Source organism: Numenius arquata, chromosome Z, assembly GCF_964106895.1.
Source record: "Numenius arquata chromosome Z, bNumArq3.hap1.1, whole genome shotgun sequence".
NCBI classification, from domain to species: domain Eukaryota; kingdom Metazoa; phylum Chordata; class Aves; order Charadriiformes; family Scolopacidae; genus Numenius; species Numenius arquata.
This window is the reverse complement of record NC_133616.1, coordinates 46,467,115-46,494,048: the sequence shown is the minus strand read 5'-3', so window position 1 is coordinate 46,494,048 and position 26,934 is coordinate 46,467,115. Positions and strand designations below refer to the sequence as shown.

Here is a 26,934-nt window from a genome sequence, read left to right as displayed (position 1 = left end):
ACATTGAGACCAGATATTGACTTGGTTCCTTTCTAGGTTACATATGAACTTAGCTCTGAAATGACAAAACACAGTTTTGACAATTAAAAAATGCCAGGTTATCATTCTCAAAATCAGAGGTTTTATAACTCCCATCAAAAATACTTAGATTTCCTTTGGTGTAATTCTGTTACGCACTGAGAGTATATTGCTAGGAGACCCCTAGAAAATGAAACTGCCAGCTTAAGCCAACAGAAAATTTGGTCCAATATTTTTCAAAGATCTTTAAAAATACATCTTCCATATTGCAAACAATAAGGTGTATACTTTGAATATTTTTCAAAGGAATTACATTTTTAAGTTAAAAATCTTTGGTGCAATGAAGGTTAACTACAAATGTAAAATACACCTGTTAAATAAATGTGTTAAATAAAGGTCTCAGTGTACTGAATCAATTATTCTCTCTACCAGTGTTCATAAAAACATGCAGCTAGCTAAAGTGAATGTCAAAGGAGTATAAATTAACCAAAATAAGTACTTTAGATTGGAATGATGTCTCAGAGCTTCTAATCATATGTCACCATCACAATCTAGCTCTATGGATCCTGACACAGAAGAGAAAGTAGCAAAAATTTTTCATTGGTCTTTGCCTGAAGGTTTCTTAGAATGTAGAAAATTAGGAACCAAAAACCCCAAACCATATGTATTTTCCACTTCCAAAATGAGAAAAATGCAAGCAACAGTATAAATTATGAAAAAAAGCAGAAAGTGATAACATCCATTCTGAATCCTTGACCTGGATTTTTTTATTCTTATTTACTAAGAATTAAGTGCTGGTTTGTTACATTTTATGGCCAAACTTCTTTTTACCTCAATACTATCAAACTTCCCTCTTAATTTGACCCTTGTTATTTAAAATGCTCACATGCACAGCTTGGTGCTGTGTCAGAGACAGTTTGGTTTGGAATTTTTTGGTGGGTTTTTTTTGTTGTTGTTTGGGGGGGTAGGGTTTTGTTTGGTTGGGTTTTTGTTTTGGTTTGGGGGTTTTTTTCCTAGAAATAACCTCAAATTTCTGCCAGACCTTAAAATTTGGGGAAATCTTTTCAGGGAGATTTACTGAAGTTATCATGTTACAAATGACTACAAAATGAAGTTTACCTTTCAAAACCAAAATATAGGACCAGAGTTTCTCAGGTCAAAGGTGTAATTTCTAAATCTGCCCACCACCACATTAAAACAACCTTGGTGAGGCAGTACCATGAAAATGTCTCACTCCTGACTCAGAACAGGCAAACACACATATTATTATGACACTTTTCACTTCAAAACCATTTTGTTGTTTTGAGGACTGACTACTAGCAATGAACACTCACTCCTATACTGTATATTTTCTAAATACTGAATCTTTTTTCCAAGAAAACAGAGCATCCCTTTTACCAAAGAAAACAGAGTCACTCTTCTAGATTGTAGCAATGGGAGAACAGAGAAAATATTTGGCACCATCTTTACAATGCATTTACTTTGTTGTTTCAAATTATTGCCACAATTCCAAATCCCAAGCAAATATTTCAAGTTTCTCTGTACTCAGAACAATTTGGTAAAACTGCTGACTCACTTCTTTCAACAAAGTCTCCCAAAAGGAATTTAGCAGGCACAGAATTAGAACAATGTCTCACAGGCTTAGATGGTACCCAAAGTTTTCTCATACCATCCCGAAAGAAGAAAAGCCACAGTCTCTAATTACCAAGCAGCAGATTATTTTAAAATAAACTGACATCACCATTCACCCAAGTTCCTAAACACTTTGATTTCACATGCAGTCACCTGTCATGCTGAAACAATGTGGTAACATTAGCACTAGGTGGTAAAACGATGTTTCTTTGACAACAGTAACTAGTTTTATGTTTTCCTGAAAGTACCTGAAAGTACTTTATTGTGTTAAAACTAACATTAATATAGCAGTATTATTTTTTTAATAAACAGAGCTGTTTCTGCCATTTTTCATGTAGTATTGAAAATAGATTGGTTTAATACTTGATTAGATGAAAATCTACATTTTTCAGGAGTTTGTACTCCCATAAAATTGTACTAACAAAATATAAGGCCATGGACTCTCTTCATATAAAGTTTGGTTCAGTGTGTCGCAGAGTATATGGATCCATGACTATATTTTGTAAGCTGCAAGCCCTCAATGCTTGTTCTTTTAGGTTAATATTTATGAAAACCTATCCATTTTCTATGGTATGTTGAAACCTAATGGGGTTTTTATTTAATCTGTCTCTGATATGTTACCAACAAACACCTGTGATATACAATGCATTAGAAATTATGGCAGCTATGTATTATATTTTCTGAAGAAAACCCTATATATTATATTTCTTCTTGAAGGACTGATGGATTTTTTCACTTTTTATAACATTTCATTTTCAAACAAGCGTGGCTACCTTATCATTTTTATGTTACAGTTTATTTTTGCTTGATGTCAGGTTTTGCTATTTTCCTTTATTATGTGACTTTGAATCAACCAGTACACAGGCTTCATGCAAGTTCCATTTTAAAAAATAGCTATATTTGATAGTCTAGCTACCTGGACACACTAATTATGGTCCTTATGATTAATCACTATTGTCATGTTTATTTTCCAGACTGCCCCATTCTGCTTAAGAATTTTGTTCATAGAAATAATCCAAATAACATTGTAGAACTCCACTGCTTCACTTTCCCTCTGACAGCTAAACCTTCAGTTTAAAGAAAAGGACACCATGTCCAGGTGGAACAAGTTATTTGATTAATGGGTGTGCTTTTATTCCTGTTCTGCTTTTTACCATGAAAGGGATTTACTGATAAGGTTGCATGTATCATGAGTTGCCTACTACTTAGCACCAACAAATGGAAAGGTGTAGTCATGTTAAGCCTTACCACAAAAATACTGTATTTTTCAATTACATGTAAATATTCAGTGACAGAAACAGCATCCCATCAAAGTCAATGTATGACAAGACATACAAAGGATTAATCTGAAGATGTCTATCACTGCATTACAAACATACTTTTGCCCAGAGATTTCAGACTCAATGAATTCAAAGAAAATTTGTACTACTTCAGTAGGATCAGGTCATCACATATGCTGGCTCCGAAAATGCATAGATTGGTACTCAGCATCTCATTAGCTTGCTGAAAGCAGCACATTATATATGACACAGAAGCACCCCGGGTACAAACTGCACAGTTGCTCGCTTAGATATCATGCACTCAAACCAAATCCTCAGCTTTTCTTTCACAGAGCCGTAAGTGTAACCTCTTCTATAATTTCATTGACATTTCCGGAGAAAAACATCAAGTAAAGAAGCAGTGTACAAGCATCTTTAGAGGCAGAAGATATCTTTCATGAAGACATACTTATATATTTATAGACCAGTCCACCATTGGACTTCCAAACTGGGCACTTGAACTTGAGGAAGCAAAGGCATTTAACAGTCAGCCCTCTTAGTAACAGGGTACTCATTCACGTATTTTGTGCCAAAACCCTCCAAAGCATAACAATGCATGACTTCAAACAACACTTCACTTGGAGGTAACATGATAAGCTAAATCCAAGAGATATATGTGGAAGTAAGTCTTCACCCAAATGACATTATTCTCATTTTGCCATGCTAAAATCCTAAATCTTTTGCAGAGTTAATCCACAAACAGATGCTGCTATTCTGATGCCAAACTGTTTACTTGGACGTTTAACATTACCCCCTCTCATCTTTGGAACATTACCCTAATCCAAACACCTAATGTTTAAAGTCTAGTAGAGTAATTACAGCTATGATGATCTAAGCATAAAAAGTTCATAGACAGGGACTCTGTTTTTTATTAGAGAAGTTTTTTCTATACATAAATCTTTCCTCCAGTCTGCAAAAAATGAGAAAGCTGGCTGAACATGCAATATTCACAACAATATTCAATTCACAGGTATTGATCATTCAAGGGTGGCTGAAGGGTGACTGAAGAATCACATAACAGCAAGAGCAGGACTACCTTCATACAGTTAAAATTCCTAAGAATGTGGATCATGTGTTTAAGTATAGGAGCTGTTCCAAGCCAACAGCTGAGTCATGGGCATGAAATTAACCACCTGATAAATGATTTTCTGGGCTGAAGCCAAACCAACTCTGCTGTCTCAAAAAATAAATTTATGTTGATTAGTCACATTAAATTTTAATAATATTACTTCTCCAGATACACACAGTCTGCATATATTATAGCACTTTGCCATCATAAAGTCATCTCATCTTCAAATCTGCAAAACTTGTAAATTAAGGACTCCCATTAGAAGGAAAACCTAGGCTCTACTAGAAGTCAGTTACTGGTTTCTCATCAACTTAAGTGGCCCCAGTATCTCACTTCGGGTGCATACTCTTCATATGTTTTAATTAAAAAACATTAGAAGAGGAAGAGCAGCAATGTCAGTAGCACATGTGTGTTAACTGACATCTCCAGAATGGATAATAAATGTCTTTTGAATATATCAACAGACCCTTTTAAGAAATATTCTGTTCCCTCACCAAAGGATGGTCAAATCCTTCACAATACAAGAGCAACATAGCCAAAAAGCATTGCACTTCCCAACAAAATCAAACTTCTATATTATTAGTCTATAGGATTTGCACCAACGTGTTTTTCAGTTCAAGAGCTTTGTAGAATTCAGAGGAAACTGACATTTACACAAATAATGAAAACTTCCATTTCTATGTCACAGTTCAAACAATCAGAGTTCAAATTCTTTCAACCTCCGAATATGGCACAAACACCTCACTGGTGTTCTAGTAGAATAACACTGAACACTCTATATTCAGCTTTATTATTAGCAGTGTAGTATGTTACTAACATCATTACTACCAGAGCACATAGAACAGCAAATAAAGCTCCGTGATGCTATGCTGTAAAAACACATGTTGAGAGATCTCTACTGTCCAGTTTTAATACCATTAATACTCATGACAAGCAAATAGGAGAAAGCAAAAAGAAACACAGTGGCAAGAAGTCACTTACCAAAGTTAAAAAATACATCAGAGAAAGTACAACACAGGTTTCTTGATTTCTAGTCTTGAGATACTAAGGACCACTCTAAGTGTGTATTATGAAAAGTCTCAGGCAGCTATCAAGGCTTTCTTTGATTCTGGTAATAAAATTAGTTGGGATTTAAGATGCTCTATATTTTTTTATAACTTGCTCATTTCCTCCCTTTTTTTAAAAAATATACTCCATCATTCTACAATTCCAACATCACATTAGGTCCTTGAGTCTAGTCAACCTTTTATTGTTTCTAACCAACATTTCAAAGAGCATTTTGTATTAGTAACCTGAAGACTTGGAGCCAGCTTCTGAGAATGAAAAATATTTCAACTATATTAAAAGCAGTCTGGGGAAACATGACCTCTTCTTAACCATCTCCCTGCCCTGCAAGAAGTGTATCCAAAGAGAAAACAAAACTTCCCAAAAAACCACCAATACCAAAACCAATCAACCAAACAAAAAACCTAACACCAGCAACAAAGGCAGAAAAGAAAACAATGAATCATGAAATGGTGATGCCCATGTATGATCCTGACACATGTATCTTCTAATTCATTGCAGCCCCTCTCTCATCAAAATCACACAGGTCAGATATAACTTTTATCTGACCAGTTATGTATTTCACAATGTGACAAAATAGCAGCCTCAAAACAGCTTGTCAGCCAGCACATGACACCTGACAGGATTGAAGCTAGGAGTCATAGCCCTCTTCAGCAGTCTAGTAGTCCATACTCTACCCAATCATATTGCCATATAATTGTGTATCATATAACCAGACAATGTCAAGGGAAGTTCTGTTACATAGTCACACACATTCTTCACACAAACTCTACAAAGAGGCAAGCATTGGCCACATATACCCAGCAACCACACTGCCCATGTAAACTGATGCATGGAGTCTCCAGTTGTGGGTCAAGGAATTTGGCAGACTAAGATTAATGGTATCACCTCAGATTAGTGCACAAAGTGATTGGCTGATGTGGCTAGAGTAACGGAAGTGATGGGGAAGCAAATAAAACTTATGTCAATTAAAAATAGGTAGGAAGAAAAAAATTACCAGGATTGATTTTGCAAAGTAAAAGATAAGGGAGGTCTGGGAAATCCTATTCCTGCAAAGTTGCATTTACTCCATAAAGCATGAAGTTATTTTAACCTTACCATAACTTTTGTAACTTGTGTTTTTATTGTTCATAAAATTACCCTCCTCCTAAAATCCGTTAGTAGTTACCAGTTCAATGACAAGCCACAATAGTGAATTAGATGGATAGTCTAAACAGCAGGTGAAGACATACCTCTTTTTTGATATTTGTTCTGAGTTTTCCAGCCATTAATTTCTTAACCTGAAACTCATGCTTTGCACTGTAGTTCAGAAGCATGACAGAGACCCAGGTTTGTGAGCTGGCATCTCTTCAATAAGGAAAGCGTGAACCACTGGGCCATATGGGACCCCAGCTCTCTCCACTGGGAGAGAGCTAGGACTCTTTAGCCTGGAGAAGAGAAGGCTGAGGGGAGACCTTATTAATGCTTATAAGTATCTAAAGGGCAGTTTTAGGGAGGATGGAGCCAGATTTTTTTCAGTGGTTCCCAGTGACAGGATGAGGGGCAACGGCCACAAGCTGGAACATGGAAAATTCCACTCAAATACGAGGAAGAACTTCTTTACAGTGTGGGTGACAGAGCACTGGAACAGGCTGCCCAGGGAGGTTGTGGAGTCCCCTTCTCTGGAGATTTTCAAGACCCTCCTTGATGCAATCCTGAGTAACGTGCTCTAGTCAATCCTGCTTTAGCAGGGGAGTTGGACTAGATGATCTCTGGAAGGTCCCTTCCAACTCCAACAATTCCATGATTCCGTGATTCCATGATATCCTCCATTGAACCCCCTTGCATCTTCAGCATCACTCCCACTTCACTTTGGGTATAATTTTACTCTCTTTTGACCAGCACTAGTAGAGTAGAGATCTTACCTAGTTGAGCTCTATATGAAACAAAAACACAAGATGATATATGCTTTCAACTGATAGGGTTGCCTTTTTTCTTTATGCCTTTCCCACTGATCAATGATGATAAATAAAAATCAATCAGCCTTACCAAGTGTTACTTACAGCTGTGAAGAGTTGATCAATCATGTAACTACCTATAAGGAGTTAACAACGATATGAATGTATTCAGCAATAAATTAAATGCATTAACTTCAGTTAGTCCCTCCAACATTATTCTTCTTACAGAATAAATAACACCTCTCATTAGCTACACTTTATGGAATAACAAATAACATGCTTTTCTGCCTTCACCTACAAATCCCTTCTGACTCTCATCAACCCATGTGGGCACCAGAGACATTTTTCTTTAAGTTAAAATGTGCAAATGTGATAGTGCTATGTATTTGTTCTCTTCTCTGCTTCTATTCAGTAGTTACACAAATTCTCCCTCAGATTATCTCACTGATGAGTGGAGGATATACAACCAGGATTTTGAAAGCTTATTTTGCTGTTGCACTTAATGAGATTTTGAACTGTTTTCAGAGAAAGCAGAGCTACAACAGTGGCACTCTTTCCTACCAGAGAGTTCTTTTACAATGAGACTCATGCTTTCTTGTAAAAACATAAGCATGTTGAAGTGTTCATATTATGCCCCTTTGCTCATTGTTAAGTCTTCCCTTATGCTGTCAAACTACTTCTCTGTCATTCCCTACTATAAAAAAATTTCAGACCATGAAAGGTGATGTTACATTTATTGAAGTCATGTGCAAGGTAAAGGAAAGGTCACTGGCACCACAGCACAGAGGTAGGCATGGGTCAGTTCTCCAACGAAGTGGGCTGTTATTATTAGCTGCTGATTTGCTCTGATAGTGGAGTGGTTTTGAAGTGATGCTGTATTAATTAGTAGACTTTGGAAGTACACTGTCAAGAACAGGATCAACTGACACACTTTCCTAAGCCTAACTACATAATCCTGTTTCCTAACATAGACACATGCCCTTCTTTAGCCCCTTGTCTATTAAAGCATTTGTGAGAGCTCTTGCAACAGTAAGGCCTCCATGAATCTCCTCTGACACCTAACACCTTTGCACCTGCTCTTTTGAGTTTCACACCCCTCCTGCTAACATTTCATGTTACGTCTTATACCAGTTTTAAAAGCAGCTGTTTCTCTGCATGGATTGACAGCACTTTGGCCAACTGTATTGGAAAGCAACTCATTGTGAGCATTAAGCAAATTCAAACCACTGAGCAAAGAAGGGCAATATGACAGCTTGTCTAACAGAAATGCACCCAAGCCAAGCAACTGGAAAAATATATGTAGAGAAATGCTGGTCTGATTAAAGTCAGACGGACTTTTACCAGTAATTTAAAATTAAGAATTTCACCAGAGGCTGGCTTAATGCTGTTGGCTTCGCAATACCAAGTTAAGCACTTTATTACACCACTTCTCTCTGCTCTGTGGTCCTGAAAAACACCCACAAAAAAAAAAAAAAGCCATTTTTAACAACTCCAATACATGACTCCTTTGTAACTTTCTAAAGACTCTACAAATGTGAAGATTTTACAGATCCTTTATAACCCCATTGCATGAGAGAAGAAGGAGCTAAGGAAGAGTTCTTCCAGAGCCTGACTGGATAGTGAAACCCCTGGGAAATTAGTGTCCTGTACATCCCCCTGACTGTATTTTTCATTTCATAATTGTTACACACATAAAAAATAAATGGAAGGGGAAAGAAACAGGTTTGGAAGTTTACAGCTTTTAAGAATAACATGCTGGTAAAACAACCTGTCATTTTACATATCTATTGAGACTGCAGGTGTCTTGCCTGTATAACCAGGGTATGGCTTTAGGAGGCATGAGTCACGGATCACAAAGACAACAAGTTACATGGAAATGCCCACTGGGGATTTATTTGAAGTCTCCCCACACTTGCATAGAGCTCATGCCTGCTCTTTCTGCTAAATGTTCTGTTTTGCTAAATAGGACTGGTCAGAAAAACAGAACCAGACCAAAAGAGACCAAAAACTTTCCAAGTGTTAAACTTCAGTTTTAAAATATCTTTTGAAATTGTATTAATGTATAAAAAGTTATTTATGTATGTTCTGGATACTGCTGTGTTTGAAAATTTTAGGAGACTAATGTTAGCGCTTAATGAATCTTTAATCACATCAGCTTTTTATTTTTAGGGTCACACATGTTAGCACAGTTGAAAGATTCAAAAGACAAGTAATTATAATTCTATATGTTTCAGGTAAACAGTTCTATATGCTTCAGGTAAACAGAGAAATGGCACCAGCTATAACTCCTGTAACTTGAGACAGCCCTACCAGAGGGGATGCAATACTGGACCTGTTGGTCACCAACACAAGTGAGCTACTCAGTGACATCAAGATTGGAGGCAGCCTGAGCTGCAGTAGTCATGCAGTGGTGGAGTTCAAAGTCTTGAGAAATATGGGTCAGGCGAAGGTAAAGTCAGGACCCTGAAATTTAGGAAAGCGAAATTTCAGCTCTTCAAGGAGTTAGTCAATAGGACCCCCTGTGAAACTGCCCTCAGGGACAAGGGAGCAGAACAGAGCTGGCAGAACTTTAAGGATGCTTTAAGGGTGCTTGATTCCCAGGTGTAAGAAATCAGGAAAGGAAGGCAAGAGATCAGCACAGTTGAGTTGAGACCAGCCGATCAAACTAAAGAGCAAGAGGGAAATGCACAGACAGTGGAAGCAGGGGCAGGTAACCTGGGAAGAGTATAAGGACGCTGCCCAGTTGGGTAGGGATGGGGCCAGGAAGGCCAAGGCACAGCTGAAGTTGGCAAAGGATGCAAAGATTAGTAAGAAGGGCTTCTACAGGTCTGTCACCAGAAAAGAAAGGTCAAAGAAAGTGTATCCCCCCTAATGGACACAACTGGCAAACTGGTAACAACAGACAAGAAGGAGGCTGAGGTACTCAACAACTTTTTTGCCTCTCTTCCCACATCTTTCAAGTGGATGGACTGCAAGGCAGAGATTAGGGGAGCAAAGTGCCTCCCACTGTAAGAGAAGATCAGGTTTGTGACCACTTGAGGAATCTGAACATACAGAAGTCTATAAGACCTGAAAAGATGTATCCCATAATCCTGAGAATGATGTAGTTGCCAAGTAACTCTTCATGATATTAAAAAAATATTTACTTGTACACATTCGGGTGAAGTCCCTGGTGGAAAAAGGGGAACTTTGCACTCATTTTTAAAAAGGGTAGAAAGGAGGATCCTGGGCACTACCAATCTCTCAACCTCACCTCTGTGCCTGGGAACATCATGGAACAGACCATCCTAGAATCTATGCTAAGGCACTTGGAGGATAAGGAGGTGATTTGAGTCAGCATGGCTTCACCAAGGGCAAATCCTACCTGACCAACCTAGTGGCCTTCTATTATGGGGTGACTACCTCAGTCAACAAGGGAAAAGCTATGGAAGTTGTCTATCTGGACTTCTGTAAGGCCTTTGACATGGTCCCCCACAACATCCTTCTCTCTAAACTGGACATATATGGATTTGATGGGTAGACTATTAGGTGGATAAGGAATTGGCTGGATAATCATATCCACAGAGTAGTGGGCAAGGGCTCAATGTCTGGATGGAGATCAGTGACAAGCAGTGTCCCTCAGAGGACCATATTGACCATATCAGAACCAGTACTGTTTAAGAGAAAGAAAAAAAAGAAAAACTGTAGAAGAAATTCAGAAACAAGTCCGTCTATCCCTCCCCTTCTTTGCACAGCTACAGAGTATGAGAGTATGGTACCCAGTATAAACCCACTATGCTAGGAGATGGACAGGATAACATACAGGGCATGTGGCTTCTGAGCACCTTAGCTGGAGGAACAAATTGACCTCCACAGAGAGTCTTATCAGCTATGTGTCACCTCAGGGAAGAATGTGTCCTAAACTTCATAGTGCATTTTCCCCTGCTGAGCCTGGTAAATGAGGTCTAGAAGTATCTGTTACAAACTGTCTGCATAACTGTAATCCATGTAGATTGTCTTTTCTAACATTTACATTTGATTTCAATTTATATTTTCACTCATGTCCAGAGAAAGGCATTCAAATGTGGCCAAAACAGGTTTTAATTCAACCGCAGACCCATAAACCACTTCTGCCAAAGGACCTACTTTGCAACTAATACTAATCTAATATTGAAGTTAAATGGAGATTTTTAAAATCTAAAAATGTTAGACATCCAACGGTAGAAGAGAGAAACATAAATTGAAACAGTTTGCTTTAGGCTAGGTAGAACGCTATGATTTGCGGGGAGGCTTTTTTCCCCACCCACTGAAAAAGGTGGTGTATTGTTACCAGATATTGAATCTATTAACAGAGAATGAAGATCCACAAATTTTCAGATGTCCTAGAGCATCTTAATCCTAGCATACCTCATCTTAACACAGCTGCATTGAAAAATGAAACTGGTAGATGAAAAAAGCAAAGAAAACAAGCAAGAAATATAGTCAGTATACATGCTGGCAGCCTCCTTAACAACTGTAGTTTACCTGAAAAGTAGTACAAGATAAAGGTGCTTAGCATCTTGTCTTTCCTGAAGTTTTCCTGTTTACAAAACAAATTAGCAGACTTAACAGACATCATACCAGTCTGTGAATTTCTTATATGGTTGATTGACAAATTCAGGCACAGAAACAACGGATATTCCAGCATAAATTTATACACATACGTGGTAGCTGTCTTCACACATTAGAAACTTCAACTCAAAATGGGTATTTGGTGCAGCTGCATGGTTCTGCATAATAATCAACATTCACGTCCTATCAGTTCTGGGTAGCAACTACAGTCATGTGTTACACGATACATCTCATTGAGATTTTTCCCACTAAATTAGCTAAATCTTGTGTCTACTTAAAAAAAAACCACCAAAAAAACAAACAACAAAAAAACAAACCCTGGGCTCCTTTCCTAAGAAAGCAAAAAACTAAATAACCAAATAAGCTAAAAGCATCAAGATTTCTCTGGTTTTTGCAGCTATCATAAAGACAATAGATAGAAAGGGAACAGGGAGAGTGATTAGTGAAGATGTAATTCAGTCTCAGAGTTCTGTTGATATCATAAATCTTTATGGTTCTGTCAAAAATTCTTGACTGAATAACGAGCACGTTCGCAGTCTCTTTGAATTTGTTTTCATATAAATTATCAGTGTCTCCCCGGTCATTATCCTTTGACTTTGGGAGAGGGAGGAAAAAAGATGTTGTTTTAAAGTCTTTGTTTCTCACTAGCCAAATATATATTGGCAAATATTAAATTAATCTTCCCCGAGTACAGTCTGTTTTATCCACAATAGTAAATGGTAAACAATCTCCCCATCTTCTATCTCAACCCTTTTATCTCAATCAGCTTTCTTACCCTATTTTCTCCCAATGTCATGCTGAGGAGACAGAGCAAGTGAGCAGCTGAGTGGGTATTTGGCTACTAGCCAAGGTTAGCCCACCACACATAAAGTGTCTTTCTGGTTTCCCTTTTGAGACTGTTCAGACTAATTCAATATTTTAATTCTTTAAATAGTTACCTGCCAGTGACTATGACCTTTTGCCCATCTGAGAATCAAACATCAGATATCTATTATGTTAGCAAGGATACTAGTGCAATTGTTCTGAGTAGCATCAGCCATACTGAGTACACCAAAGGCAAAAACTTTGCAACGTTTTAAATCATTTGACAAAAGTGTTCGGCTTCCAAAGCAGCCCTTGAAATGTTGATTCTTGAAAACTAATTTTATAAACAAAATCTGAAGAGTTTGTGTGGCCTACCTCCCATGTCACTGCAATATAAATTAGGTGCCAGCCTCCAGAGAAACAAGGAAACACAATAGACAATGACAACTTTTTTTCTTCTTGACCCTTTATGCCATACTGACATGATGTTGCTTCCAGTTTTTGCTGCTATATAAAGGTCATTTGCACACTTCCAAATTTTTTCCATAGATTGTAAGCGAACCATTACCCAGTAGTCTACACTCAGTTTTAGTTTCTTTCAATCCCACTGAATAGGACACTCCCAGAAGAGAACAATATTTTTGAGCTTTCCAGGAGAAAGTTATCTCAGTGTTTCTCAGCCCTCGAAAGACTTACATGCACAGCTAGGTTTACATGCAAAGACTACCCATAATGCATAGACATGGGTAAGACTTTGCACTACAAGGCCTTTAGAAGTAACTGGGAAAATACTCATGATTTCAGCATACCAACAATAGAGGCTAAATTCACTATTCTAGTCCACAGGTTTGAATATACTTACTCTTTCTGCATGCTTATATTTAATTCCTTTTCCTGTTAAGGATGTATGTTTTTTGGATTCCATTATGGTTCTTTTTAACCAGTTAAGTTTCATGTGGTTTATCCCCTATCCTTGCCATCTGAAGGAGGAGGAGAGAAAGAAGAAAGGAGACCTGTGCTGTTTGTGCTGTTGCTAGCACTTTTATACATTGTCCAATTATGATGTGAAGCTAATGTTCACCCTTTATTTTTGTTAACTTCACATCATTTTTAACAATTCTTTTAAGATAAATACCTTACAGTGAAAAGTCAGAGGAGAAATTTAATCACTGTTCACATTTCCTCAGAATAGAACATAAGCGTAGTCAAACCAGATCTCACATAACTTTAATCCACTCCAACATCACGTGTAAATCGCCATTTACAGATGTTTAGAGAAAAAGTGCAAATCAGTAAAGAAGAGCATGACACATCTCCCTAAAGCTCCCCCAACTCATCCTCCAGGAATCAGGATATTAAGAACCTGAAAAATACAGATGACATCTGAAACTGCGGTTAGGTACCAGCCAATGGTTTAATTTCTCCATGAATACTAAAGCCTCACAGCAGCTATGGCAGCAGTTATGCATCCAACACAGGAAATAATGTTGGTTCATGCCTGGAAGTCCTTTTCTCAGTCTTTATTATATATTCATGCCAAGCCTCACATGTAATATCCCTTTCAGACAGGTGTTTATGCTCATAGCAACATGCAGTGTTGTTTATGGAAGTCTCCATATTCTATTTAAAGAAAAACACTGTGAACAAATGAAGGTTAGTATGTGAATTTGGCTGTCAAGATGCACTTCACTTTCACAGAAAAAAGCTATTGGCAGCCTTCTCTTTATCACCACTGGCCAAATTCCCTTTGGGATCATATCCTCCTTCATAGATCAGAATAAATACAGGCAAAATTTAGTCCCTTGAAAACCAAAACAAAGAAGCTTGGTCCTGTTTAACTGCTGCTAAGGCATTTCCAGTGATATTACTACTAAAACATTATCGCATAAACTGCAAAGAATGTGATTTAATCTGTTAAGAAAAGACTTTAAGACTATGATAAGATATCTTATAAGCTAATAAAAAAGATGTTTTATCTTACTTCAAATGGGAGCTCTTTTATTTCCATATTTCCAGACAAATCCAGTTTTTCCAGATTCTCACAATCACCCAGTTCTGGAGGGATTGACTTCAAATTATTGAAACTCACATTGAGCACTTTGAGGTTTTTTAAGCAGCCTGTGAGGGAAAGATAATTAAAATCAGTGCATTTAAAAAAAAAAAAAAACATGAAGGGAGAAAGTAAAAATAAGAGGCATACTCAGTTTAGCAAAGAGAAAACTCCTAAATGTATTGATGAGTAAGAGATTAATAAATATTTTCTGCAGTGGTCCCTAACATTGTGTAGATGTAATAGTGCTGGGTTGCACTTGTATGGGCTTCCCTTAATCAGAAATTGTTTTGGTGAGAGTTTGAAAGGAAAGACTTGCAAAGACTTGCAAAGATCTGGATTCTACCAGAGATGAGATCGCTATTGACCTAAGCTGAAACTAGAGAAGTTGGCTTTTTGTTTGGCAACTGTAGAAAACTTGCCTGCTAACTGAAAAGCATCTTAGTATTTTTTATAGAACCTGTTCATCGCAAACAATCTCTCCTGCTAAACTTACTGCATCAAGAATTCTGTTCTTCATATCCAGCATTGCATACTTTTGATTATAAAAGATAATGGACATGTCCATTTGCTTCACTATTTTTTTATTGCAATTTATCATCCTTGTCCCCCTAATTTTAAGGCCCTTATAGTATTCTAGGCTGAATTTAGTCCCATTCTACTTTCTGTTTCTTCAGTTTATAAAATTATATCATCTTACATAAAAACAAGTTTTTGCATATCATTGAAATGCAAAGTGCATTATACTTAAAAAGTGCAAATAATATTGTGATACAATCAAAGGGGAAGGAAGTAAGGAATTTAAATGTATCATATAGCTGATGTGTTAGCAAAGGCATCCTTAAATACATAGATAACAAAATGAGAACATACTATGGACAGCTGTGCTGTTGCATTACATAGATCAGTGAATCACAGAATCACAAAATGGTTTCAGTTGGAAGGAACCTTCAAAGATCATCTAGTGCAAAGTCCCATCCAACCTAACTTTGAACACTTGCCATGATAAGGCATCCACAACTTCTCTAGGAAACCTGTTCCAATGTCTTACCAGCTGCATCATAAAAAATGTCTTCCTTATTACCAATCTAAATCTACCCTCTCTCAGTTTAAAACCATTGCCTACTGTCCTGTCACTACAAGCTCTGGTAAAAAGTCTCTCTGCATCTTTTTCATAAGCCCCCTACATATATTGAAAGGCTCCAATAAGGTGTCCCCAGAGCCTTCTCTTCTCCAGGCTGAACAACCCCAACTCTCTCAGCCTTTCCTCATCGGAGAAACATTCCAGCCCTCTGACAGTTTTCATGGCCCTCCTCTGGACCCATTCAGACAATTACATGTCTTTCTTGTACTGGGGACCCCAGAACTTAGAATCATAGAATCATAGAATCTTAGAATAGTTAGAGTTGGAAGGGACCTTAAAGATCATCTAGTTCCAACCCCTTGCCATGGGCAGGGACACCTCCCACTAGACCAAGTTGCTCAAAGCCCCATCTAGCCTGGCCTTAAACACTTCCAGGGATGGGGCATCCATAGCTCCCCTGGGCAACCTGTTCCAGTGCTTCACCACCCTCACAGTAAAGAATTTCCTCCTAATATCTAATCTAAATCTCCCCTCTTCCAATTTAAAACCATTACCCCTTGTCTTGTCACTACACCTCCTGACAAAGAGTCCCTTTCCGGCTCTCCTGTAGGCTCCCTTCAGATATTGGAAGGCTGCTATGAGGTCTCCCCGGAGCCTTCTCTTCTCCAGGCTGAGCAACCCCAGCTCTCTCAACCTGTCTTCATAGGGGAGGTGCTCCATCCCTCTGATCATCTTCGTAGCCCTTCACTGGACCTGTTCCAACAGGTCCATGTCCTTCCTGTGTTGAGGACTGCAAAGCTGGACACAGTATTCCAGGTGGGGTCTCACGAGTGCAGAGTAAAGGGGTAGAATCACCTCCCGTGACCTGCTGGCCACACTTGATGCAGCCCAGGATGTGGTTGGCTTTCTGGGCTGCCAGTGCGCACTGCTGGCTCATGTTGAGCTTCTCATCCACCAACACTCCCAAGTCCTTCTCCTCAGGGTTGCTCTCCAGCCATTCTCCGCCCAACCTGTATTTGTGCCTGGGATTGCCACGTCCCAGGTGCAGGACCCTGCACTTGGCCTGGTTGAACTTCATGCAATTTGCACAAGCCCATCTCTCAAGCCTGTCTAGGTCCCTCTGGATGGCATCCCTTCCCTCCAGCGTGTCGATCGCGCCACCGAGCTTGGTGTCATCGTCACACTTGCTGAGGGTGCACTCTATCCCACTGTCCATGTCTCCGACAAAGATGTTGAACAGCACTGGTTCCAGTACCGGCCCCTGAGGAACTCCACTCGTCACTGGCCACCAATTGGACATTGAACCATTGACCACAACCCTTTGAGTGTGGCCATTCAGTCAGTTCCTGATCCACCAAGTGGTCCATCCATCGAATCCATGTCTTTCCAATTTTGAGACCAGGATGTCGTGCAGAACAGTGTCAAACACTTTGCATAAGTCCAGGTAGATGACGTCTGTTGCTCTGCCCTTGTCCACCAAGCCTGTGGCAGTATTCTAAAAGGCCACCAAATTTGTCAGGCACAATTTGCCCTTGGTGAAGCCATGCTGGCTGTCTCCAATCATCTCTTTATTTTCCATGTGCCTTAGCAGAGATTCCAGGAGGATCTGCTCCATGATCTTGCCAGGCACAGAGGTGAGGCTGACTGGCCTATAGTTCCCTGGGTCTTCCTTTTTTCCTTTTTTTCATATTGGCGTTATGTTCCCCTTTTTCCAGTCAGCGGGAACTTCGCCAGATTGCCACGATTTCTCAAATATGATGGAAAGCAGCTTAGCAACTTCATCCGCCAGCTCCCTCAGGACCCTTGGGTGGATTTCATCAGGTCCCATGGACTTATGCACCTTCAGGTTCCTTAATAGGTCTCAAACCTGATCTTCTCCTACTGTGGGCAGTTCTTCATTCGCAGAGCCCCTGTTTTTGCCTTCCGTGACTAGGGCAGTGTGGTTAGAGCCCTTGCCGGTGAAGACTGAAGCAAAAAAGTTGTTCAGTAGCTCAGACTTATCCATATCCTGGGAGACCAGGTCTCCCGTTTCCTTCAGGAGAGGGCCCACAACTTCCCTAGTCTTGCCTTTGTCCCTGACATATCTGTAGAAGTTTTTCTTATTGTTTTTTTATGTCCCTGGCTAGATTTAGTTCTGCCTGGGCTTTCGCTTGACTGATCTGGTTCCTGGCCACTCGGACAGTTTCTTTATATTCTGCCCATTTTACCCGTCCCTGCTTCCACCCTCTATAGGCCTCCCTTTTGGTCTTGAGCTTGTCCAGCATCTCCTTGTTCATCCACACAGGCCTGCTGGCTATTTTGCCTGACTTCTTCTTTTTTGGGATGCACCTCTCCTGAGCTTGGAGGAGGCCATCCTTGAATGCCAACCAGCTTTCTTGGGCACCTTTCCCCTCCAGTTCTTTCTCCCACACTACCATGCCAATCAGATCTCTCAGGAGACCAAAGTCTGCTCTTCTGAAGTTCAGGATAGCAAGCTTGCTGCACACCCTCCTCGCTTTCCTATGAATCTTGAATTCTACCATTTCGTAGTCGCTGCAGCCGAGGCGTGCATCCCCCACCAGTCCCTCCTTGTTGGTAAGGACAAGGTCCAGCATGGCTCCTCTCCTTGTTGGCTCCTCTTTTTGATCATTTGAAGAAGAAAATTATCATTAACACATTCAGTACTTGTTATTATTATATTAATATTATCATTATCATGATAATGATCATCAATGCGTTAATTAACGATAAATGATAATTAACGCATCATCAATGCGTTAATTATCATTAACACATTCAATACTTGTTGCAGTATTCCAATTGGACTCTAACAAGCATGGAATATAAGGAGAGAATCACTTCCTTCGACCTGCTGTGCATTCTTCTTTTGATGCAGTCTAGGATATAGTTGGCTTCTGGGCTGCAAATGCACATTGCCAGCTCGTATCCATTTTCCCTGCCACCAATATCCCCAAGTCCTTCTCTGTGGGGCTGCTCTCAATGCATTCATCCCCAAGTCTGTATTGATATTGGAAATCACCCCAACTCAGGTGCAGGCCTTGCACTTGTCCTTGTTGACTTTCATGAAGTTCACGTTGGCCCACTCCTAAAGCTTGTCAAGGTCCCCCTGGATGGCATCTCTTCCCTCAAGTGCGTCAACCACACCACTAACTTCATATCATCTGCAATATTCCCCTCTAGCCAGTGATAGAGTGCAGCATTCCCAAGGAAAAGCAGTAGTAAGAAACTTAAATGCAATTCAGCAGCTAGAAATTGGGAGAGAACACCATCTTATGTCAACAGGTTCTCAGAGCAGACTATATACTGGCAAACCAAGACAAGACATACATGAGATTCACAATTTTATATTATTTCATTCTTCTATTTATAATCAAAATTTTAAAATAATCTAGTGTTTCATGGGATTTGGATGACACTGGAGAGACTCTCTCTACAGTACATCTCAAGTGCTCAAAATAGTGTCATAATTGTGAGCTTATCCTTAAGGCACTAACACTTAGCTAAACTCCCTCCAAGGTAAAAGTTTTGCAACATGTGGAAATCCTTACCAGAAGCCAGATGATGCCCCAGAAAAGACAGAGAAGAGACAGCGAATTGAAAGCCCCACATTTTTTCATTGAGAAATTTATCTTGTTAAAGGAAGAGCTATGCAGTTTGATGACCAGTACCAGCACCCACCAAATCTCACAACATTTTAAGCATTTTACACAAATCACAGAGTCTCCCTTGTACACAACATTGCCTTCAAATGATGGTTGGACCACCCAAATCTTTCTCACAGAAAGTTCTTACCACATATGGTAAGAACTCCATTATATTAATCTCTACAATTTGCAACAGAGAAAAGTTTCCACTCAGCTTCTTCCGAGTTTAAGCTCTGCTAGAAACAGAAACTGAGGTGGTATTTCAAAATTCAGCTGTCCTTTTAGGAAGGTAACTTTGTCTTTCTTATTCATTGTGAAGTGCTGTTTTAGTTAAAAAAGCAGAAGCAAAATCTTCTGTACAACTGCAACAGACATTGTTTTGGCAGTACATTACTGTCGCACAAGGGTCATCGGGTTGGTACAAGAGAGTAATAGAAGTGACTTAATGGTGTCAATGAGTTAACAGCCTTATTTCTGGATTTTTAAACACACAAAAGTAACGGAAGTTTAGCCTACCCATGATGAAGCCTCACCAGGTTTAGTACCACAATGCAGACAAATGAAGGTATTACTTCACATGCTAAGCTATATAAACATCAATTTACCACATCATTGCAACAAAATAATCACTGAAGCAGAAATGCCTTAAAACAAAATTAACAAACTAATTCCTCATCCAATTAATCCCTCAGTGCAGGAGAGCAAATCCCACTGAAAAGAAAAAGGAGCTACTCACTCATTAGCACTGGAATGTTTTGTCTTCTCTTTTAGCAATGGGATATTGTACTGGGTCTGTCAGGAATGGAGTTAATTTTCTTCATAGCAGCCCATGTGTTGCTCTGTTTTGAATTTACACAGCATGAATGCCTTCTCTTGTTTCTCACTCTGCTGCCCCAGTGAGTCAGCTAGGGGTGGGCAAAAGGCTGGGATGGCACAGGGCCAAGACACTGGACCCGAATTGACTAAAGGAATATACTATAGCATAAACCATGACATTACTGAGTCGCAGTAAAAGCTGCAAGTGAGGAAGGAATGGGCAGGGTGGCTATTGCTCAGGGACTGGCTAGGCATTGGTCAGCTAGTGGTGAGTGATTGCTTTTGTATCACTTGTTTGTTTGTTTGCTTACTTGTTTTTCTTCACTTATTAAACTGTCTTTATGCTGATGTATGAGTTTGCTCACTTTTGCCCTTCCAATTCTATCTCCATCGTGTTGTGGGAGACTGAACAGGCAGATGCAGGATGCTGAGCAAGCCATGTGAGGCTTAGCTGCCTATGAGTGTTAACCCACAACAGATGTACTTGCTAACTTTTCGGACACAAACTTTTACCTCTCAGTTCCATTAGTAGCTGGAGAATTAATGCAGAGAAGGCACCTAGTGTCACCAGCATCCTAGTCACCCTCTTGCCTAACTCTGCTCAGATGATGCATCTCTGGTGCATAACTAGGACACATGGAACAGAATTGCTTACCAAAAAAATACCACAAAAATTTAAGAGCCTTTCTAGACAGAGTAATGGAGACAAACACAGCTTCCCTTTCTGACTTTCCTACCTTCTGAAACCATGGCTTTTCAAGTTTTTTTCTTCTTTCACAATTTCTAACATGTATGTCAATGTTCACAATATGGTTTGTCTTGCTTGCAAGTATGAGAAAGCAAGGAAATAGAAGATGCACCACATTTTTTCTTTTCATATATAATCATTGTCTAGTCTGACAGAAACGGACTACAGAACCTACACTCAATTGCCAGTAAGACTTATTGCCATAAGACTATGAAAATTACTGGAAAAAGCCATGCATCTTACAACTGAATTTAATTCTGATAACAAAGTCAGGACAACATAGATGACTGGGATAGAGTTCGCTGAGGCCTGTCTGCAGGGACCAATCTCTTGGAATTCTGTGTATTGGCTGTTTTTCACCTTCGATCTCCCCACTGGATTAAGTTATGCCACTTTACAGCTGAGCAGTAGTCAAGAATTAACCCTCCCTCTAGGACCATAAGACATACATAGGACTCACCAGGATCTCCTGGATAAAACCCTTACACCGTTACTTCACATAATCCCATTTTTGATTTATCACATTCCACCTTAAAAGTACTTTCTTTTTTGACATCCACTGTTTTTATGGAAAAACAAAGTTACGAAGTTTCATCCTTTTCATGATCTGGAATGGTCTTCAGATTGTCAGTCTGAATTTTTTCATAGAAGTTGCATAATCATTAATTCTTTTTCCAATTTTATCTTTGAATAGCTCTTTTCCTTCCCTGGTGTTTACTTCTCTCATGTTTTCATAGGCAGCAGATATATCAGAATTTATTTTACAAGCCTGAATAAGCCAATTCTTCTAATCTCCTCTCACAAAATAAAAATTCCCCTCCCTGAATGGTCCTAATAGACTTATCTTGCACTTGTTCCCATCTGAAATCACAGAATCATAGAATCACAGAATAGTTAGAGTTGGAAGGGACCTTAAAGATCATCTAGTTCCAACCCCCCTGCCATGGGTAGGGACACCTCCGCTAGACCAGGTTGCTCAAAGCCCCATCCAGCCTGGACTTGAACACTTCCAGGGATGGGGCATCCGCAACTTCTCTGGGCAACCCCTTCCAGTGCCTCACCACCCTCACAGTAAAGAATTTCTTCCTAATATCTAATCTAAATCTCCCCTCTTCCGATTTAAAACCATTACCCCTTGTCCTATTGCTACACTCCCTCATAAAGACTCCCTCCCCATCTCTCCTATAGGCCCCCTTCAGGTACTGGAAGGCCTCCCCCGAACCTTCTCTTCTCCAGGCTGAACAACCCCAGCTCTCTCAGCCTGTCTTCATAGGAAAGGTGCTCCAGCCCTCTGATCATCTTCATGGCCCTCCTCTGGACGTGTTCCAACAGGTCCATGTCCTTCCTGGTTTGAGGGCTCCAGAGCTGGACACAGTATTCCAGGTGGGCTCTCACCAGAGCAGAGTAGAAGGGCAGAATCACCTCCCGCGACCTGCTGGCCACACTTCTCTTGATGCAGCCCAGGATGCGGCTGGCTTTCTGGGCTGCCAGCACACATTGCCAGCTCATGTTGAGCTTTTTGTCCACCAGTATCCTCACCATAACTTTTCTTGAATCTGGGTGATCACAACTTTATGTATGTATCATACTGGATTGCCCTGCTGTGACTGTTAGATTAAGAATTTTGTTTCTGCTATTATTTGGATTTAATGAGCTCACAACTTGCTGCACAAATTAATAGCTCCTGAGTACATGACCTTGAACTCTGCAATCATGAATTTAACTTCTCTATTTTTTTGAAAGCCCACCTGCACATCCATCTTTTCATATTTCCTCATGTTTGTGCAGTGACAATAACACCCAAATTCTGTCAGCAGAAAATTTTGGTAGCCCAGTTGTTCAAAATAATTAAGAAATAAACTGATCCTTCAGAAACTCCACAAGTGATCCTCCTCCCGACCAATAGCTTCTCTTTCCCAACGAGTGCCTTGTTGCCTCTGTTTTAAAAAGTTCCTTGATCATTTTTATCACTGTTTCATCAAAGTCCAATTATTTAGATTCAAACATTCGTTTTCCATAGTTCACTGTATCAAATACTTTACGGGATGCCAGATAGACAAGATCTGGTACTTGAAGCTCAATCATCTTCTCAAAAGAAAAATAGAAACCAAATGAGTTGGGTACAACTTGCTTTTCCTTTATAAATTTTTTATTTCAACTCCATTCAGCTCCACATCTCTAATTACTCCTTCCCCTAAAAAATTGTTTAAAATTCTTACAAGCAACAACTACACAGGGATAGAATTAGGTTGCCTGAATGGTAATCCAGGTTACAGATGGAGATCTTTTCCTTTCTCAGACAAATGGAGTAAGACTGTCACTGTCCTTTTCCCCTAGAACTGTTAAACAAGGCTACTAGGCTATATTTGTCAGAGAAAGACCACAAATATACAACTATAAGACAATGTCCATGACAATTCAAGATTCTCAAATCCAGGTATCTTGGCTGAAGGAATGCAAAATTGGGAAGCAATGAGTCCCTAGAAAACCTTCAAATGTTATATGAATTGTCAGTAAAATTCCAGCCATTCTCACCCACATTTTGGAGGTTATTAAAAAAACAGCTGCGGGGTTAGGGGTGCTGAGGGGGGTGGTAAGACAGTATGAAAGAATTTCACTACCCTATAATCTGTAATTAGGGACTTATTTATAACTTCATAGTGCAGAAGTTCTCCACTCTCTTAGGTATGGTCCCCAGCCTCCACCAGGCTTAATAAGCATGCAGTACAGACACTGAAGTAGCCTTAGGAGGGGACAGAGGAGGTGACAGCCCCTTCACAACTGCACAAATGTAGAGCAGGATTTGACTGCCACATCTGCCACCTATACGTTCAAATAATACTCAAGCATGGCTTCTTAATTAAAAGTAGTAATAATAAAATTGTTGCTCCTATAACACTGTTGTTAACTATGCTTAAATGTCTGTGTTTTCTGAGGAGAGGAAGTAAAAGCAGTAATGAAATCCATGGTTTCTCTGGCAGTTCCATAATTAAGATTATTTTATTTTTAACTGTAAGATGCAATGTCATAGTTGTTGCCTAGGATTGTGTTTATTCCCAGCTTAAATTTTTAATTCATTATTTTAAGAAATTAAACTCTATAATTTTGATGGACAATGCAGCATAGTAATAATGGTAATGCAACTTCACTGTTTAGACAGGCCTACATTAGTGCTCCTAAAAAGGTGTCAGAGACAAAAATACAGGTGAGGATACAGAGGGCCTTTATTACCTAAGGATGCCATTCAATGCAAGTACAAATCCTCTTGTACAAGCTGGAGTAAAATGCAAAGCAAATTTTTGCACTGATCTGCAGTTATCTGATAGCAGTTTCTTATGGGCCAAGACAAATAGTCTCCTATTTCCAGACGTCTATGCTGAATCAGTGATATTGCCTTTATCTGAAAGGAGATATTGATGTTTAAGCTTCCAGATAACAGTTAAAATATCATTTTTTAATTTTTTTTTCACTTCTGCTCAAAGCATCCAAGCAAAGGAGGGATGAAGACTTCCTGAACACTGTTTGCACAACAAAGTTGCAAAACCTTTTTTTGCCACTAAGGCTCATGAAGGCTGTAGCACAGTAACAGATTGACCCTGGGCTAGTAAGATTTCATTCTTTAACTAACCCTCATGTGTTCAATCAGAAACATTCAAACATGCTGAGACAAATTGCAAGTGATTACTATAAACAAAAAATAAAAAGAATAAAGCTAGGGATCTTGGTCTGTTGTCAGAAAAGTATTAGCACAATGTAAGGAGAAAAAAAAGGAGGTTTTCTTGTAGCAAAAGAGAGGTAGAGGAACATGAGGAAGTTCCTGTGGACTAAATGGTAAAGTAAGAGACCTTTGGGGAAAAAAATGTAGGGCAAGGGTCTAACAAAAGGGCTGAAAAGGAAATTAATGAAAAAAAAAATGCAATAAGTTGAGCTGAAGATATTTGGGTAGATCAGAAATTCTATAGAAAAGTATGTGAGTTCCTTTTTTCATGTGAGCAGATATGCTGAAACATAGAATCTGATGTCCATGGGGATTCCCAAAAAAGGATGTAACTCCCAAGGGCAAAATGGAGTATAACTTCAGTCTCTGGGCTGGAAAACACTTTCTGAGCATCAGAAATAAACACAGAGTAAAATGTTTGGGAAGGGTAGAACAAAATATTTTGATCACCTTGGAAACTGAAAAGGCTACTTCTTGGATAAAACTTTTCCATCATAAACAGAATGGTGTGTACAACCTCCAACATTCCCACTGTAACCCAAGTGAAGGCTGAGGAATAAACCAAAGTTTGCTAATACCAATCTGCTGTGTATAGAAGGAGAGCGTTATAACATTGTTATATATAATGTAGTTACATAAAGCAATATTCCAAAGTAAATATATAGGAATCTTTTGGCAAAAATAATTTATGTGATGAGTTGTTTCCATGGCAGTCTGAGCTCAGTACCCAATAGCACTATTTAAAATCCTTTCAAGAAATTCCTCCTAATAAAGTACTAGCTTTTGCAATATGCAATGATGTTGAAATTTGTTGAAGTAGCATGTTTGCATTACATTTTAGTATAATATTCCTAATTTGGATGGCCTAGGCAGATGAATAAAAAAGATTATTTCCTCTCTAGTTGGTCCAATAAAAAGTACAATTTTGTACTTTTGTGATGCACTAACCAAGGGTTAAATTTCGGGGAGCTTACCAGCTGTTCCAGTATGAGCAAGACATCGTTTGAGCTGGTAGCCTTAAAGCAACTGGAATCCTCCTAAAAACACTCAACTTGCAACAAAGGTGTTTAATACTTCCCCTTTATATAGGGAATATAAACAAAATTTTCCTTGGTTGTATATAAGACTGAGCTGTTGGCCAGATAATATTCAAAACAGAATAAATGGCAAGGGTAAGACATGAGTCCGCAACTCCTCAGAACCAGACTGAGTTTAAACTGAGAATATGTATTTTCTTCTTGGAAACTCATACATCAGCACACTGGGAATCTTATTAATAGAAGAAAGCTGTTTTAGGTATCCAGAAGTCATTTAAAACTATTACTTACAGTTTTCCCCTCCGAGTTCTAGGAAATTGGATTAATGGTATACACAAATGAAATTTTATAATGTGGAGGAAGCCAACAAAGATCCCTGTGACTTTTTATTAAAATATGTCTCAAAACCACTTTATTTTTCCTCTTAAGTATTTGGCATATCAAAAATGAGAGATAACATAATGAGGTACAAAGATTTTATTAACAGCTCTTCAAGATGTTTCATGAATAATTTGTGGGACAAAAAATCCTGATATCACTATCCCATCCCAGCACAAAAGTTTTAGGATCACATGAAAAGACAATTCACTGCTTCCTATGGGAATATGGGAATATATTCTACTGAATATTTTCAATTATAGCAATTACTAATGTACTAGCAGTAACTGATACACAGTGACTGCACTGCAACCATGCAGTCAGAGACAGAACTGTAAACTGATCCAGAAGCCATTGCCAAAGAAAAACCCCTGGCTCATGTTTTTTTCTGTTGTTCCTGGGAAAACCAGACCTGACAACTTTGAGACAGAAAACAACTCCATTTTGCAATTTTCTCCTTTTTTGTTTACTTGCTTTCCATGAAAATATTTGCTATTCCACAAAAAAGAATCAAATCAAAAGTATTCTCATCTGTCTTCCAATCTAAATTTGATCTGTTCAAGTGTATAGGTGATTATACCTAAAAGCATAATTTGAAATATCTGAGAATGGATTCAAGTCTTTCTTCTCTCTGATTGAGAGTAGAGCATTCCGTCCTAAATCAGGTAAAACAGGAAGATGAACTTCAATTCCTGCAGACATTTTATTCCAGAGACTACTACTGCAGCAATACTTTTTTTCACTGAAAATATTCTTATCATCTCCTGTTCTCTCACACCTTTAAAGCCCTCTTGTGAGAATCAAAAGTAGTCCAAACATGGCTCACCAGTTTAGCTTCTGCTGGATTATTTGTTGGTCTAAACTTGGCTTCAATTCTGTCTAAGGATGAAAGACTCATCAGCATGCATGTCACTGCCAACTTCAACCATCCATCATTACTCTCAAGTATATTTTAGCTGTGATATTTACCTACTCGCTGCTGTTTTGTAAACAGAACACAAAATGAAGAATACCTTAGGACTTAA

The 26,934-nt window shown here is 39.0% G+C and overlaps 1 protein-coding gene across 1 annotated transcript in view; it reads right to left on the bottom strand.

Annotated features, from left to right (window-relative positions):
• The window catches only part of LRRC2 (leucine rich repeat containing 2), a 72,952-nt gene that overhangs the window by 11,899 nt on the left and 34,119 nt on the right, over window positions 1-26,934 (bottom strand). Inside the window, exon 5 of the mRNA XM_074166050.1 lies at window positions 14,416-14,552. Coding sequence (XP_074022151.1) covers window positions 14,416-14,552 — 137 coding nt within the window. The remainder of the gene's footprint in view (window positions 1-14,415; window positions 14,553-26,934) is intronic.